This window comes from Zalophus californianus, chromosome 2, assembly GCF_009762305.2.
Source record: "Zalophus californianus isolate mZalCal1 chromosome 2, mZalCal1.pri.v2, whole genome shotgun sequence".
In the NCBI taxonomy this organism is placed as follows: Eukaryota; Metazoa; Chordata; class Mammalia; order Carnivora; family Otariidae; genus Zalophus; species Zalophus californianus.
In genome coordinates this window covers 77,440,554-77,458,351 of record NC_045596.1, presented here as the reverse complement: position 1 = coordinate 77,458,351, position 17,798 = coordinate 77,440,554, and the positions used below count along the sequence as shown (strand labels likewise).

At 35.0% G+C, this 17,798-nt stretch overlaps 1 protein-coding gene across 13 annotated transcripts in view; it reads right to left on the bottom strand.

Annotated features, from left to right (window-relative positions):
- Positions 1 to 17,798, bottom strand: part of PDLIM5 (PDZ and LIM domain 5) — a 205,708-nt gene that overhangs the window by 4,326 nt on the left and 183,584 nt on the right. For all 13 annotated transcript variants that reach the window (XM_027597517.2, XM_027597527.2, XM_027597519.2 and 10 more), the window contains 3 exons: positions 6,816 to 6,996; positions 4,275 to 4,395; positions 1,261 to 1,376 (listed from right to left, as the gene is read on the bottom strand). In XM_027597517.2, the coding sequence (XP_027453318.2) occupies positions 1,261 to 1,376; positions 4,275 to 4,395; positions 6,816 to 6,996 (418 nt within the window). The remainder of the gene's footprint in view (positions 1 to 1,260; positions 1,377 to 4,274; positions 4,396 to 6,815; positions 6,997 to 17,798) is intronic.

Sequence of the window (17,798 nt, the reverse complement as noted above, 5' to 3'; positions counted from 1 at the left end):
GTGGGTATTGAAAACTATTAGATATATTAAATTTAATAAAAAAAACAAACATCTGAACAGAGTGTCTTTATTGGATATATACTTTCTAAATTTAAAAAAAGTCTTAAGGGGGCACCTGGGTGGCTCATTCAGTTAAGTGTCTGCCTTCAGCTCAGGTCATGATCTCAGAGTCTTGCAATCAAGCCCTGCATTGGGCTCCCTGCTCAGCAGGAAGTATGCTTCTCCCTCTGCCCCTCTCCTCTACTCATGCATATTCTCTCGCTCTTTCTTCCTCTCTCTCAAATAAATAAATAAAATCATTAAAAATAAAAGTCTTAGGGTAAATGTGAATCTCTACAGTTATCCTCATCATTAAAAATAAAACCAAAAATATTAAGATATCAAACAAAATAGGTAAATACATCATTACATTCTATTATAGTCTTAAAAAGAAAAAATATTCATGGATTATTGCTGAGGAAGGAAGCAAATCAACACAGAGTTTGCTTCCACTCTTAACTCAACAATAGATTTTTAGAATTGTTTGTTTCTTTTTTTATCAGAATTTTTTTTATTATGTTATGTTAATCACCATATCTTACATCATTAGTTTTTGATGTAGTGTTCCATGATTCATTGTTTGTGCATAACACCCAGTGCTCCATGCAGAATGTGCCCTCTTTAATACCCATCACCAGGCTAACCCATCCTCCCACCCCTCCCCTCTAGAACCCTCAGTTTGTTTCTCAGACTCCATAGTCTCTCATGGTTTGTCTCCTCCTCTGATTAGAATTGTTTGTTTCTATTTCAGGTACCCATGTTTCTAAAAATTACTAAAAACACCCCAATAAAACAGAATTTTTAAAAAATGTAAAGGACTTTTACTGTTTTAAGAAATATGTAGTTTCTCCTTATAAACACAAACTTATTAAAAATAAGATTTTCTCTAAAGCATCTTATTCTGTGCCAAATAATTCAAAAAATGTCAGAACTTTCAATGAACAACTTTCAAAATTAGGTGACTGCCTTCAGCTCAGGTCATGATCCTGGAGTCCCAGGATCGAGTCCCATATCAGGCTCCTTGCTCGGCAGGGAGTCTGCTTCTCCCTCTAACCCTCTTCCCTCTCGTGCTCTCTATCTCTCATTCTCTCTCTCTCAAATAAATAAAACCTTAAAAAAAAAAAAAAAGCAAAGATACAAGAACTGTTATTTCCATTTAGTGCTTAGGCTAAAAGTGGCCATACTGCGCTCCTCTAATTTGGAAATAAAGAGTTTACTTACCGAGCATACAAAGCAAGTGTCGTGCCAGGTATAGCCCAGGGCCTCCAGGAACATGTCGCCAGCTTCTATGGGAAACTCACATCCATGGCATATGGTACCAAAAAGGGCATAATAATCTGTATTGGGGCAGGGTGGGGGTGGGGAGACATAATTTAAATATGACAAAGCTTTAGAATAATAGTTCCTAGAAAGCAACAAAATTGGAATTAAATGAGAAGATGAAGATAAAGTTACTAGTAACTGAAAAATGTTCAGAAGACATGTTTGGCTTGACAATATGTAACATGTTTCAGGTTACCTTTGGGGTAAATGTTATTTACATAACTTAATGTCCTTTACTCCAGTTTTCCACATAATACTTCTCACTTATCTCCAGCTACCTAAATGTCCAAATACCTATGAAGAACAACTCTGTTCCCTGATAAGTTATCAATAGACATGACTGTTTTAACAAAAGACAAGAGAGCTTCCAAATACCAGCAACAATAAGACTAAAGAACATAAATCAAGAAGGAATATCTGATATCAGCACATTTCATAGAATATCTGACTCGGTAGGGAAGAAAAAAAGAGTCACAAGAAACTTCCATAAATAAGTGCCATGACTGAGTTTCTAGCTGGACTGTATCATTAACAGTTTTAACCACTATTCTTATGCTGCAATTTCCTTTCAATTTTATGACTTCATGCTGAAAATCCTTAGCCAGAGAACACCATTTACTTGACAGAGATTACAGTTATAAAATACTAATAGGATTTCCTTCTGAAGAAAGCAGTATTGATGAGATGTTTCTTTATTATTACTAAATTAGAACTTACTGGCAATTTTCTTTTATGCAGCTACTCTCACTACTTGTGTTTACTCCAACTTGGGCTGGAGTAGAAAGTAGACTTTCATTTCCAACTTAATTTACCTCTCTTAACAATTTTCAATATTCCATAGCACCATCTGCTCAGCACATGTTCACAGAGTCCTACTATGTGCCCGGCACTGACAGCAGGTAGAGTGGTGAAGACAGATGTGGCTGCTCTCTTCATGGTGCTTACAATCTCATTGGGAGTAGGATGTCGTCACTTATTACATTTTGAAAATAAGTGATAATAAATAATTTCAGACTGTGACAAGAACCATGAAGAAAATAGTCATGTGATACAGAATAGTTGGGGGAAGTATGTAAACTCCATTAACTAGATGGGTTAAGAAAGGCTTCTCTAAGGAGGTAATAGCTGCGCCGAGACTTGACAAAAAAAGGAAAAATCACCACAGAAAAGCTGAGGAAGAACAGATCAGTTAGAAGAAACAGCAAATACAAAAGCCCTGAGGCAGGAAGAATCTTAGCATGTTCAGGAAAGCAAAGGGGCTAGGAATGCCTAGAATTCAGGGACAGAAAGTAAGGTGGTAGAAGATAAGGTTGGCCTAATAAAGAGTATAGTGTTTACTCAAGTGGAAGCCAAGAGGTATCAAGCATAATCTAATTCACACTGAAACAAAATATTATAGCTGCTATTTGAGGGTCGGGGGGAAAGAAGCTATATCATTTCAGTTGGACACTCTAATCATTAGAGTGTCCAGGCAAAGAGAGTGAGTTGGATTTAGTTCTGACTATTGGGGTGAAGAGAAATGAATGAATTTATATACACTGGGGGTAGAACTGCTAGAATTTACTAATTAGACTGGATATGGCGAGAGCAAGGTAAAGAGGAGAATCTTAGGTTTTGGGATAGTGGAGAGTGGGGCATTTACTGGATGGGAAAGTCTGGGTAATAACAAATGTGGGAGGTTAAACAAATACAACAAAAATAGATCAAGTTGATTGGAAATGACATTTAAATAAATCTTCAACATTTTTCCCTTTCTGTAAGCAATTTTTGGGTTTTAAAAAATCTGACTTCTTAGACTACATTAAATACGATATTAAGGCTAAATAGTTTTGTATGTATTTGGCTAGATAGGGACTATCTGCCAGTTTTAAAACAAACAAGCTCTTTCTTGGAAGAATTAGGTGAAATTACAAAATGTGAAATACTCTGATTGAATCAGGGTAGGCAGCTTGTAGCCATCCTGTCCCAAAATAGACCATAGATGGGATAGTTCACTCGAATTTCCAGAGAGCTTCCTGGTGGATCATTTGGCATAGATCTAGATTGGTCCTGCCTAGGAGCTAAAAGGAATTGAGTGAGCAAAAAAGGGTCCGAGTGATGCTGACTAGCCTCAAATTAGAAGTTGACTGCTCTTTAACTTAACTAGTGTGCAGTATTCCCTTCCTCCAGCACTACACTTTGAAGAATATCAAGGTAGATCGACAATAAAACTCCACAGTGGAAATGCAGTGGTAGTGAATATAAGCATGATAAAGGGAAAATATTTTATTTTTTGAAACATGTGTGGTACTAATACCTAAGTAAGAGTAATAATAACAAATGAGTGTTATGAAAGTTCACTTACAGCCTCTGGGAAAGAAAAGAAGGGTTCAGAACTCAGGTAATAGGACAAGTGTAGTAGATTGGTCCTTAGAGCTCAGTTTATTAAAAATAATTTTACTAAGGGAACAACACAAGCCAAGATTACCCTCCCATTCAAGTAAGAGTAATAAAAGACTTCCAATTTATTGTCAAGACAGTTGCCTTAAAGAACAAATCAATATCACGTTCAAAAGTTGATCATTTCTCATGTTTAAAACCACACAAAATTCGCTGTCAGAGTATAAGAGGTGGCTTTAAGCGCCACAATTTGGTAGAATTCATAAACTATTAGGGATTCAAGTAAAATATTTTCCTACTAGGTAATGCTTATATGCTCATTTCTCTTGATGAATTTGGGACTATCTGTTTCGGCAAAGTCACATAAAAATTTTCCATAGTTTTTTGCTATATATTTAGAGTAGCTTTAAATGCCCCTAAAATAGTTAGGAAATCTACTCTGCCCAATATTTCCTTTCAACTTTATAGTAATATAAGGGTTAATGTTTTATCTTTATTCAAAACTTAAGAAACTAACAGCTTTAGGATCTTACCAGTCTCACAGTAGGGTTCACCATCCTCCAAATGAAAAACATTATTACGAATGGGTTTTCCACAGGCCACACACACAAAACAGGAAACGTGCCAAGTTTGTTTCAGAGCATTGATGACTTCCTGTTACAGAAAGGTAATTGGATGTAAAGAAAGATGAAAAATATACAAATGCTTATTTTACTAGTTGTACCAACACAGCCTTATTTAAACTGACCCAAGGTAGACACATGCTTTGTCTTTACCGTGAGCTTTTCCTCTAAGTAACATGATACTTAAAGACAGACTCACAAATTGTCTAAACTGATACACTATATAATATGTGTGTTTCCCATAAATACACATCAATAAACTTATTTAAAGAATGATTATTGTGTTTTTTAAACATTATATATGTGGTAAATAAAGTAAGCATTTCATAAGTGCTTCCTATGAAACATTCTGCTTTCTCTCAAAAGGGTGTCAGGGAACATTAACTTACAAAGGTTTCATAGTATTATCTTGAACATGTCATGGAGGGAAAAAAAAGAAAATGTCATGGAGGAAGGGCAAAACATTTGAAAATTAAAACAAACCTGTGCTTTCGTGCATTATGGAAGCAATAACATAATCAGTGTAATCCAATCAGTTTAACACATGTTTAGGATTCTGGAAATCAGCTGTGACTACACTAAGTACACACTCAAATGAGTGTCTAAAGTTTGAACCATAAAGTATGGATTCTAATCAACAATGGCTCTATGGTTAAAAATAGCAATATCAAAGACTTGGGCCAGATTTTAATTAGTAAAAGAAGTCTTGAGAAGCTGGTTTTGCAAGGAATCATTTCTTTAGATTTAGACAGATGGAGCCATTAAACATTATTTTTGAAGAACAGTTAATAAAATGGGAATTTACTCTTTCCATAACATTGATCACAAAAAAGAGGATGCTACACATAAAGTATGGTTACAATTTTGTAAATGAATTACTTATAAAGAGCAAATTGGAAGAAAATACATCCTAAGGTTAACAGGAATTATCTGGGATTGGTAAAATATATAGGTCACTTTAATTTTCTTCTTTACATTTTCTAACTGCTGTAGAATGAAATGTTTTTAATAATAAAAATTGTTAAAATAAAATAAAATGATACAGAGTAAATTATTAGCCTTAGAAAACACGACAGTTCACTACTGAAGGATACTGGGAATGGCAGTTGTTTAGATCCAAAAAGATTACTATGAACATGTACAACAAATGTACATTGAACCAAATCATTTCTCAAGGCTTTTGGCATTTACTTCCCTTTCTATCCTTAAGACAGATTACTATTGCTTCTTTAATAGGAAATCAAACAACTAAAACACAATCCATAGACTCTGTCTCTGTAGTGAAGTTCCGGCCCATCTCTAAGGCAATGAGGATATGATTTCCATTTCCTAGAACCTCATTTAGTTCTAAGACTGTTACCTGACTTTGTGTTACTAATTATTCTAGAATTTATAGAATACATTTATATACTAAAAGAGTCTTATTATTTGTCATTTTGGAAGTTACAGCCTGTATCATTCTACTCTTTTGTTCCCAACATATTGTACAAATTAATAATATAGAAATATTTCATGTGGTATAGTTATAATTTAAGTGTCCTCAAAATTTCAGAACCATTTAAAGATGTAATCTGAAATTCAAAGTACTCAATAGTTCATACTAACTTTTCTCTCAACTGATATGAATTAAAGTTTCATTATTATATTTTTATAGAGAGAATATTAGAATTCGGCAATGCTATTTCCATCTTTTGTATTAGCTATATGAGTTTCGTATGAGACCAGGCACACTGGATGCTTCTAAAATAAAATTCCAACTCCTGGTCACCCATAAGAAATGACTGACCCTTTCTTTGTAAACTGCAAACTGGATATTCCAGAGCAGGAAATTCATTCATTCATTCATCATTATTTATTATATATCTGACTCCTAAATTACTCCCTTTTTGAAAAGAAAAAAAAAGGTGCTTAGATTTTTCTATCACATGCATATGCTCATAAAATAAGTTATATTTTTAAACATTATACATGTTTAAGAAAAATATATCATTTATAAGCTTCATGTTTTATATATTTCATGAGATCTGTGCCCTGTGCTTGAACCCTGACAAATGGGGAAATGCTGCTCTTATAAAAGCTATGGAATTTAATTTAAAACAGTGAAGGTGTCAGTTCTGAGAACTCTGATGTGTGTGGTCCTGTGTGACCTCTTCATTCCTGAGCAAACAGGGTCCTGTTGAGGTAGCATACCCACAGTAAATTATTTTTTCCCCACAGTGGCTAGACTTTCACCAGACAAGCAAGCACTCAGTAAGACAAAACCAAAGACAACTTAACCCCATGAGTCCGATATACTTCTACAGAGGTCTATTTAGTTTTGCTTTACAATAATAAACAGTGATGAAAACAGAGAGGGGATCAAGCAAGAAGAAAATAAAAAGGAAAACTGATGGAAGGGTTTCATATTGTGCTTTAAAGCTCACCCAGAATAAAGAGGTTTCTGATACTTACTCCAAGGATCTTCCTTTGGCATCGCCCACATTCAGGAGCAAAGAATTTCTCATAGCACAGCTCACAGTACAGGGCTCCCTTCTCCTCTACAAATCCAATGTAGGCCATTGTATTTTTGCAGTGAGCACAGTTAAATTCTTCTGGATGCCAAGATTTCCCTAGTGCCACTAGGAATGGTCCCCTGCCAGAAGAAAAGAGATCAAGTTGGCTGGGGAATAAAAGTTTCTTAAGTTAGCTTGGACAGAACTTCTTTTATGCAACATCCAAACAATTAAATACTTGCTCAATTATCCTTCTCAAGGGCTGAAAACATGGGTGCTGTAAAATTTACATAGGAACTCTGAGCATTTATGTGATGAGAAAAAGAGGGAGGAGTAAAAAGCACTTAAGGGATTCTTTTGAGGAAGGCCATTTCCCCCACGTTTTTTCCATCTTCAAGAGATTTGGTTATGTTTTTTGAGCTGCAACAAGTGGCTCTGTGTATCATGATTATGATTGAGAATGAAGATGTTAACTCCAACAGAAAATGAAGTAACCAGGAAAAAACATATGACTTAGGCAGAGATGACAATTTGATATTTCTATAAAATAAACAAAAGAGAAATCTCAATTTGGTAATGTCAGAGTCTTAAAACTCATAGCAATTATTACCTGAGGAAACACTGCAATCCATTTCTGTTCCCCACACATTGTTTCATTACTTATTTCTCAACTTTATTAAGCATATCAAATGTTTATGATCCCTCCAAATAGACTATGGAAACTGTCAACTAGATATTAGAGACTGCTTTGAAGCTACTTAGGAAGGTTTTATTTAATTAAAACAGGACTGATTTTTAATGCACATTTGTATCAAGGTAACAAATGTTTGTAAAGAGATTTTTTTCCATTAAATACTATACAGTCATGAACTGATAAGATGGGTTTGGTTTGCTTGACAGGAATCCATTATGAAGCCTTATCTAGTCATGAAGCCTGCAGAAATGAACCATTCTAGCCTCTGCAACATACTTTTCAGTAGCTCCATCACACTAATCTCTATACACAGAGTGGCTTTACCTCCAAGGCACTTTTACACTTATCCAATTTGTCCAGGCAACATTCCTGTGAGATAGACCAGGGCAGTTATTTCAAACTCAGTTTAACCGATGGACAAGCTGAGATACAAAATGTTCAAAAGATATGACAAATATCATAAAATCACTGACTGAGTGAAGGTCAGAAGCTGAATTTCCTGATTTCTAGCACACTGGTGTGGCCAACTTATATTCTGCTTTTCATCTCATTACCGTCAATTATTATCACTGAATGACCACAGGGTAATTGTCAGTAAGCACGGATGCCTGACTTCTAGGCAGATTATTAACAGGAAAAGTCACAGTGATGAGCATCACAAAATCGGAGCACTTTTTCGCCTTTGACAATAACACAAACCTTCAGTATTCAACCTATTTCCCATTGGAAAATTCTTTGCAAATACATTGATGTTTACTCAGAACCAGCACCTAATTCTGCAAGAGTCAAAAAGTAAAAAGGCTCTTGATGAATGATAAAAATGTGTTCTGTGAGGTATAAGAGGGTATTTTCTAGCCCCATTTTTAACTTATTTTTTTTGTTTTTTATTAATAACATGATGCCAACTCTTATCAGCTAGAGCATGCAGTTCTCTTAGCATTTGAGACAAGTAGTTTATTATTATTTTTTAAGCTTTAGGGCGCCATAAGTTTTGTTATCACTAACAAGGAACGTCTTTGTTAACTAATTCCTGACAGGAAAAAAGGGCTATAGATCATTTAGTCTGTAACCAAATGTTACTTTGGGTAGGTTGTCCCTCAGTTTTTAACTGGATTATGAATAAGAGTCCTACTCAACAAGTTCCTTCCTCTCATTTTCTCAGTATGTATTTGGCAAGTAGTTTATCTTCAAAGATAAACCAAGGAGTCACAGTGCTCAAAGCTAGACAAAGTTTTATGAGTGTGCGAAGCTTTTCCACCAAGTGGGTATCTGTTATATAAGCTTGGAAAATCTGCCAGGTTAAATTTACTGTGACCACAACATAGGGATGGTAGAACTTTGCTACCATTTGTTGGGACACTAAGGCACATTCCAGAGGATTTGTTAGGCTGAATTTTTTTTTATTATTATTAGGGCACATCTTCAGCTCCTCCATAGGCTGGATGGCCCCTTGAGGCCAGTATCCTTATTTAGCTTTCCAGATTGCAAAAGTCAATCCAACCTCAAACTCCACACTCTATCAAAGTGTTGTATGGCCTTGGAGTAAAGAAAGAGCTTTACTACTGGAACATGGCTATCAGTGCCACCAAATATTTAACAAAATTCATCTGAGGAAAAAAAAAGACATTTAAGAACAACTGATTCAGGAACACATAATCCATTTTCTAGATTTAATAAAATATGTGTTGAAATCAAGTCAGACCAGCAGAGAAGGAGGTTCTGCAACTTACAGCATACTGGGCCTGAGCCACTCCACAGAATTATTCCCTTACCAACCAACTGGTGCTCAGCGTGATACCATCAGTCTGCATTGACACTTGTCATAGGACATAGATCTGTAACAGTCACCCTTGCTCTTCCTCTAAGTTACTGTTGAGAGTGTTATTTGTTAGATCACACAGGCTCATTTTCATGTGGACTCCCTGGAGAAAGTCCTTTCAGGTTTTTGTAACAAGAACAGTTTTGCTTCTTCTGAGCAATAGGTTTGTTTTTTACTCATTGTACAGTAAATTTAAAAATTAACTTTCTTTTTTTGTTGACCACTAGAAGGCTTAAAGCCGAATTTAGTCTAACCATAGGCAAGTATGTAGGTCATCATTATAGGTTTTGTCCAGTCTCAATGGCAAATTTTTGTCCGGTCTTCATTTTTAATGGTCCCACTCATGATTTTCATTCTTCTTTTGCACCCTTTTATAATTTAGGACATTTTCTTATATTTCATGTATTTCTAAAAGTGTTTTTTAAAAGGTTTCTAGAATAGTTTCTACTGCAAATAAATAAATTTAATTAAATCATCCATTAAAATAATATCTTTAAGACATTTCCTTAGTTCCTTATCAAATTTGAATTGTGAAATGTCTTAACAACAGTAAAGAAACTCCCTCTGCACCTTTAAAAACTGAACTGAAAATGACCCTTGCTCCTGCCAGATCTCCTTTCTTAAACATGCTCAGTGAAGGTATTGGCCTAGCTGGCCAGGTATTCCCCAACCAGGCTGAAAGAGCATCTTTCCCCTCATGCCCTTGAAGTCATGTATAGATTAAACACTAAAATCTCTTACATATAACGAGTATTCTCTTCTCTGTGTTAGCAGAGATTGATTTAACAAATTCATTAACACCGGATTAACACTGAAGAAGTTCTTCTTATTCTAGGCAGGACTGGGTTTCCGTTTGTGAACTCAAAGTGGAATTAAGTAGGCCTCTACCTCTTACTGTACTCTACCCCATGGACCTTCCCAAATACTCCTGGACTGACAAAGGAAGGGACGGGAAAGAGTTAAAGCCCTGACTGGCCGAGACAGAAGGGTTATCCTATCTCATGAAAACTTTTTACCCTGTTCATCTTCTGTGAGACTTATGCCAAAAGGAAAAAGAAGAAAAAAAGAAAGGAAAGGCAGGAAAAGATGTCAAAAGGAACAGAGAAAGAAAACATATAGTGAGAAGGTGAGAAGGACTGCAAATTTCAACTGGCATAATCTAACAGGGATACAGCTTCAAAATCCAATGCTTGCTTCTTTTCTCTATTATTTAAATCGAATAATAAAGCTCAGTGACAGAAATTAGCTCTACAAATAGATGAAGAAAATATCAACAGCTACCTAACATTCCCAAGATCATGTGGATGAAACTGTAAAGCTGGAATTCTCCAAGGCCCAGCTACTACATATTAAAAATTGTATTTGACCAAAAGTTACTGTGTCAATAGAAGTTAAAAACAAAAAAAACTAAGAAATCAAAAGTTAATGAACAAAAGTTAAAAACAAGGCCACACAAAAAACTCACTCATGCTCAAAAATGAAAATGGAATCTGATACTCCACTTAATTAGATATAATAATAAAAATGTATAAACCAGTTTTATTTATGGTCAAATTTTGGGAGGGCCTGGCATGAGCAAAGAATCCAAGAACAACAGAACCAAAGGAAGAGTTTTCTGAAACAGAAAAGCTTACTGGAAGAAACTGTGCACACGCAATCAAAAATACAAAGATACACGCAAGAAGAGAGAGTAAGAGAGAATGAAACACACTTGAACATAATAGTAAAACACACTAGCAAGACTTATAATACTCAAAATTAGCAATATTAATAATCCTTCCTAAAATTTAGAAGGGCTGCATTTTTGATACCCTTAATTCTTCGTTTCCAGTAAATTACGTCCAAACTTTCCAATTTGGAGCATTAAATAATATAGTTCCACCTTCATTGAGTATCATCTTTACTTATTGTAAGCCCTTTAAAATACTGCATTTAAAATGTTGTGAGGTCAACTATAGCTTTCTATTTTAAAGTCACAAATGACTCACTGTTCAAGAATAAATGCATGAGTAAATGAGCCTGACCATGACAGTGAATAAAAAAGACAAGTTCTAAAAAAAAAGTAATATTAATCGATAATTCTTTAAGTCTATTGGAGATAATTATACTCAATTATTTATATTGGTTATTACAAAATCCACAAAACAGGAAAATGTGTTTCTATATATTAAGATGAATGAGAGATAATTTCAACTTGGAGAAACATACATTCCTCCAAATATTTTTAAAAAGTTCATTCATCAACTGAACAAGTATTTACTAAATACAACGATATATGCCAGACACTGCTCTAGGAGTAGAAAATATGGCAGGAAATAAAGCCAGGAAAGGCCCTGCTCACACAGAACTGCCATTCTAGCATGAGGGAGAAACAACAAGCAACAATTAAAAAAAAGGGGGAGGTATGTTAGATTTTAAGTGCTGAGGAGGAAAAATGAAGCAGGGAGGGAAGATAGGGAGACTGTGTATGGTGGTGGGGGAGTGGAATTTAAACAGGGTGGCCAGGGATACCCTGATATTTGAGTAAAGACCTGAAGGAGACGAAGGTGAGCTACACAGATATCCAGGGGAAGAGAATCCAGGCAAGGGAAACCGCAAATGCAAAGGGCCTGATAAAGGTGCCTGGGGAGTCTGAGAAACAGCAAGAAGGCCAGTATGCCTGGAGCAGAGGAAACAAGGGGGAAATTACCAGGTAATAAGGCAGAGAGATAATGAGGTGGTGGTGGGGTGAGGGTGACTGTGTAGGGCCTTTAGGCCATTGTAAGGATTCTGACTTCCACCAAAAGTGGAAGCATTATGGGGTTTCCAGCAAGAGTGACATGATCTGATTTATGTTTTATCAAGATTTACTCTAGCTACTGTGTGGAGAACAGACAGGTAAAAAGGCAAGGGCAAAAGCAAAAAGGTTAATTAGTAAACAACTTCATTATCCCAGGTAAGAAATGATAGTGGCTTGGATCAGGGTAGTAGCAGTAGTACAAACAGGAAGAAAGGTTCAAATTCTGGGTATACTTAGAAATCAGAGCCAAAAGGATGTGCTGATAGATCACATGAGGTCTGGGCAATTTAGAGAATAGAGCTACCACTAACCAAGAAGAGGGAGACTGGGGAGGAGATGGTATGTTAGGTAGATTCTAATATGGCCCTTAAGATACCTGCCTTCTGATGTACATGGCCTGTATGATCCTCTACTCTAGAGTGTGGGTGGAACCTGTGAAGACGATGGGACATCACTCCTGTAACTAGTTTACTTTAGGATTATGCAGATGTAATGTGAATTCCCCAATAAGCTGACATGGAGTTAATTAAAAGATTGTTGTTTAGAGTATATTAATTGCCACATATTTGTGAATTTCCCAAATCTTCTCTTATATATTTCTAATTTCACTCCATTCTGGTCAGAGAACATACTCTGTATGACTTCAGTCCTTTTACATGTATTGAAACTTGTTTTATGGCTTAACATGTAGTCTATCCTGGAGAATGTTCCATGTGTGCTTGAGAAGAATTTATGCCCTTCTGTTGTTAGCTGGGATATTCTACAGATGTCTGTTGAGTCTAGTACATAGTGTTGTTCAAGGCTTTTTGTTGACTTTCTGTGCAGTTGTTATATCCGTTCTTGAAACTAGGATACCAAAGTTTCCAACTATTATTGTTGAATTATTTATCATTGTTCCCTTCTATTCTGCCTGTTTTTGCTTTGTGTATTTTGGGGCTCTGTTATTAGGTGAATATATATTTATAATTGTTGTACCTTCTTAACGGATTGAACTTTTTATCATTATAAAATGTCCTCTCTTTCAACACCTTTTTTCTTAACAGCTATTTTATCTAATATTAATAGACATAGTCACTCCAGCTCTCTTTTGGTTACAATGTTTACATGGTATATTTTTCTGTATACTTTTAGTTCAATTTATTTGTGTCTTTAACCTGAAGTGTCTATCATAGGCAGCATATAGCCAGATCATGATTTTATCTACACTACAATTCTTTCAATTAGAATGTACATTTAATGTACATTTATTTACATTTAATGTAATAGCTGATAAGTTAGGAATTATGAGTGCCATTTCGTTATTTTTTTCTCTATGTCCTACATTTCTGTTGCCTTTCCTACATAAAAGAATGAAAAAAGAATCAAGGTCATCAGCTGACAGTGAAAATGGGAAATAGGTTATTAGAGGCTTAAGGAGAAAAAAGAAGATATAAAGTGGCTTCTGAGAGAGTGGAAAAGTAAACATACTAGAGAAATAAAGCAGATTTTTGTCACTATTAAGAACACACCTGAGATTAATAGTCATGAATTTAAAGTGACACTGGTTAGTATGATTGTGGGTTTCCTTCCAGTCACAACCACTTTCACGTGTGGGCACAGAGTAAACCAAGAGCAGATTTTATCTGGCCTAGTGGTTTCAGTTAAAGTGAATACGAAGAAATGAGAGATGGGCAATGGAATTGAGGAGATATAAAGGATACTGACTAATGACTATGGAATTCAGACTAGGTAAGAAGGGAAATGAGGATATGGGGACCCAAGGTACAGTAAAAAGGTATTTGGATCAATTAATTTGAGGTGTTGGGAGGCAGGGAGTGGTCAAAGGATTGCTAGAGTTGAAGTAATAGGGAAAGAATGGAGACATATAGGCAGTGGTTCTTGAAGTAGAGTGAGCTGCTTAGAAATGAGATTATGAAGGAAATGTAGTTAATGGTAAAGACGAGGTCTAGGTAAGGAATGAAAATTGGTGGCTTTAGTTAACTGGAGGGATCACTAAAGTAGAAGATGTCAGAGAACTGAGAGACCTGGATATTAGAAGGAGCATATGATGAAATCACCAACATGAATTTCCATTATTAATATTATTTTCCTGAGGCAAGATTAATTTTTCAATTTTACAACTGTGACAATTTACAACCCTATAGATACTCATGATTTTCATAAGTACCGTGATTCAGGACTCCTTACTATGGATGTAAGGGCAATACATATATCTTTCTTTTATTACTGTGAGAGTATGATGTACCTCTCACAATGCTTAACGTTATTATATTATGGTTATCTGTGCCAGGGCTTTGGCTTTTCTATCAGATGATAAAATACATGAAAACAGGAACTGTCTCTTAATTTTTATATATTATAGTACCAGTATGGCAACTTGCACAGGAGTTTTTCCTTTTTTTATATTCATTTTTAAAAATTGAGATATGACATATAACATTGTGTAAGCTTAAGATGTACAATGTGGTGGCTTGATATGTTTATATATTCTAATATAATTACCACCGTAACAGCTAACACTTTTAAGTTTTCAATGGATATTTGTCGTATAAAACTATTGAGTTTATTTTTTAAATTTTATGTTATGTTAATCACCATACATTACATCATTAGTTTTTGATGTAATGTTCCATGATTCATTGTTTGCATATAACACCCAGTGCTCCATTCAGTACGTGCCCTCTTTAATACCCATCACCAGGCTAACTCATCCCCCCACCCTCCTCCCTTCTACAACTTTCAGTTTGTTTCTCAGAGTCCATAGTCTTTCATGGTTCATTTCCCCCTTCGTTTTTCCCTTCCTGCTATCTTCTTCTTCTTTTTTTTTTAAAATATAATGTATTATTTGTTTCAGAGGTACAGGTCTGTGATTCAATAGTCTATTTTATAAGTAGACTTATAAAATAGACTTATAAGAGACTGCCCACCTCTCATTTATAAGTAGACTTTATAAGTAGACTTCAACTATTGAACCTTATTTCTTGCCATTCCTTTCAAATAAAAGTGGTTTGTTGAAGCTAGATAATCCTCACCTCTCCTCTTTGCACCAGCAGGATTCTGGATGTATCCCTATTAGACTTATTACTACATCAATATGGTTGTTGATTTGCTTGTTTGTATTTTTTACTAAAGTATAACTGTATTATTTGGCTAGGGTTGCCTTAATAAAGTACCACAAGTTGGGTGACTTAAACAATAGGAATTTATTTTTTCATAATTTAGAAGGTTAGAAATCACATGGATAATAAATGGTAGAATCTAAATTGGAGCCCAGATCTGTTCACCTAGTGTTAGACAGACAATCAAGGTATTGGCGGGGTTCCTCTTTTCTAAGGTTTTTCCCTTGGCTTATAGATGGCCATATTCTCCATGTATCTTCACATGGTCTTCCCCCATATATCTCTGTGTCCAATCTTTTCTTTAAGAATACCACCTGAGATGACTTCGATATCCGAATTTGGTGGGGACACAATCTGGTTAGTATGATTGTGGGTTTCCTTCCAGTCACAACCACTTTCACGTGTGGGCACAGAGTAAACCAAGAGCAGATTTGGTCTGTAACAGTAACTTCCTGAAGGGAAGGGAATATGTCTTTAATTTCTGTCTCACTGGTGCTTAAAGTAGGTGGTACAAAAAATACTTAATGAGTGTTTACTTACAGAATGACTACATTTCTACATTAGATGAGAAACTGGAAAAATGAACCCTGGGTCATCTATGAGTCTAAGAATGCATATATGTGGCACAAAGTCATTTTGGTGGGGAGGTAAGAATTTTTAATTCTTCAATCTATTATTTACTCTCTTCTCCCTCTTATATACTCAAACATTATGAAGAAAAGTACATTGCTGCACTCAAGTTATGGCAGGTCTGCTTAAGCTGTTTTTCTCCTTATTTAATACAGTAACATATATGACTGTATATGTATTCATAAGTTATGTATTCATATTTATTAATATGTCTTGATATACATTTTCTTTACACAAAATTAGAATCATACTTAAAATAAAAAATATATTTCTTTTTTCCTCTTAACATAATACTATAAATATTTTCCTAAGTAGTAGTTAAAACATGAATAAATTTAAAGTTAGATCTGGGCTCAAATTCAGGTTCTACCATTTATCAACTATGTGACTTTGGGCAAATACATAACTTCTCTGTGCCTCAGTTTTCTCATCTACAAAACTGAGGCAATTTCAGTAATTGTCTCACAAGCTTATAAAGAATTAAATGGGAATTCAGGTAAAACTCTTAGCACATTTGACATATGCTAAGAACACATTAAACAATTACTATTATTATCCAAAACCACGATCTTAATGGCACCATGATATTAGCTGAACATCTGTGTTCTTTCCAATTTTTCACTATAGTAAATCTGAAATATTGGTCTATATGTCTTGCTCATAAAACTTGTTCTGTGTCTTTGGTTGTTTCCTTAAATTCAGGGGCTAATGCATTACCAGAAACTTTATTTTCAAGTGAAATTTTAACCAAAAGGGAGAATAAATAAAACCTATTAGTAAAGGAATGCTGAGAGACTGAAATGCACAGTGAAACAAGCAAAAACCTCTGCTGGCCTCTCCTTGGGGTAACTGAGATGGCCCGGTCTGAGGAAAGTTTGAGAATCACTGGCAAGAAACAGACCAGTAATGTTAAAAATCTCTCTCACTGGAATAAACCATGGGTTGCCTCAACGTGATTGTTCTGGTGCTATCCTGCAGGCAGATACAGAACAACAGCACTGAGGCTATTTCTTTTAAGCATACCATAGCTAAGAAGAAATTCAAGCACTATAAATCCTGTACTTCTTTCACAAAGATGTTAAGCTAAAAGGGAATAGTTTAGTCAACTCCAGGTAACACAAGTGTTGAATCGATTTTAATGCCACTAGATATAACAGTCAAGAAATAAACTAGAGTTTTCATAAACCCATTCTATCAGGGAGACTAAAATGTGGTTTTGGCTACATTAACCTGATTTTCTGTTTCCCTTTTATACCAGCACCCAGCTGTCAATCAATTCACGAGTGTAAGAGTCAAAGAAATGGTACTTCTATCATAAATGGATTGGAAATGTTCCAGAGCAAACTTAATCAAAGCCTCAGTAGAATTTCTTATCTATCTATAAAAGGCCACTAACTAATCAAAGATGTCTATTTAGGTACAACATTCATAACTCTTTTCAAGGTTCAAATAAACCAAAAAATGTTAAGCATTATGTCCAAATAAAATGTTCCTTAAGCTAGTTATAAGAGGTAACTAGTTCAGTACTAACATTCAGTGATTAAGTTTTCTGAGGTTTTCCCAAAACAATGAATATTGCTAAAAAAAAAATTAAAATAAACTTTGCCTTAGTTTGCTTTCACTTAAAAATTTTTGAAAATGTGAGATGCTTAGAATATATATATAATAAAACAATACAAATTATAAACAAATAATATAAATTATACTGTAGAAAATAAGAAATATAAATTATAAAATGATCCTAAACTTCCCAAAGTTCACCAGGTTACAATATTCTGTATTCAAAGTATCAAGTCTGCAACTACAGCTTGTTTTTGAAACAGGTGTCCAAGTGAATGTCACCTGATCTAAACGTGTCCTTGCTTTGGTAAGCAATACTGACACTGAGGCCAAGAACAAGA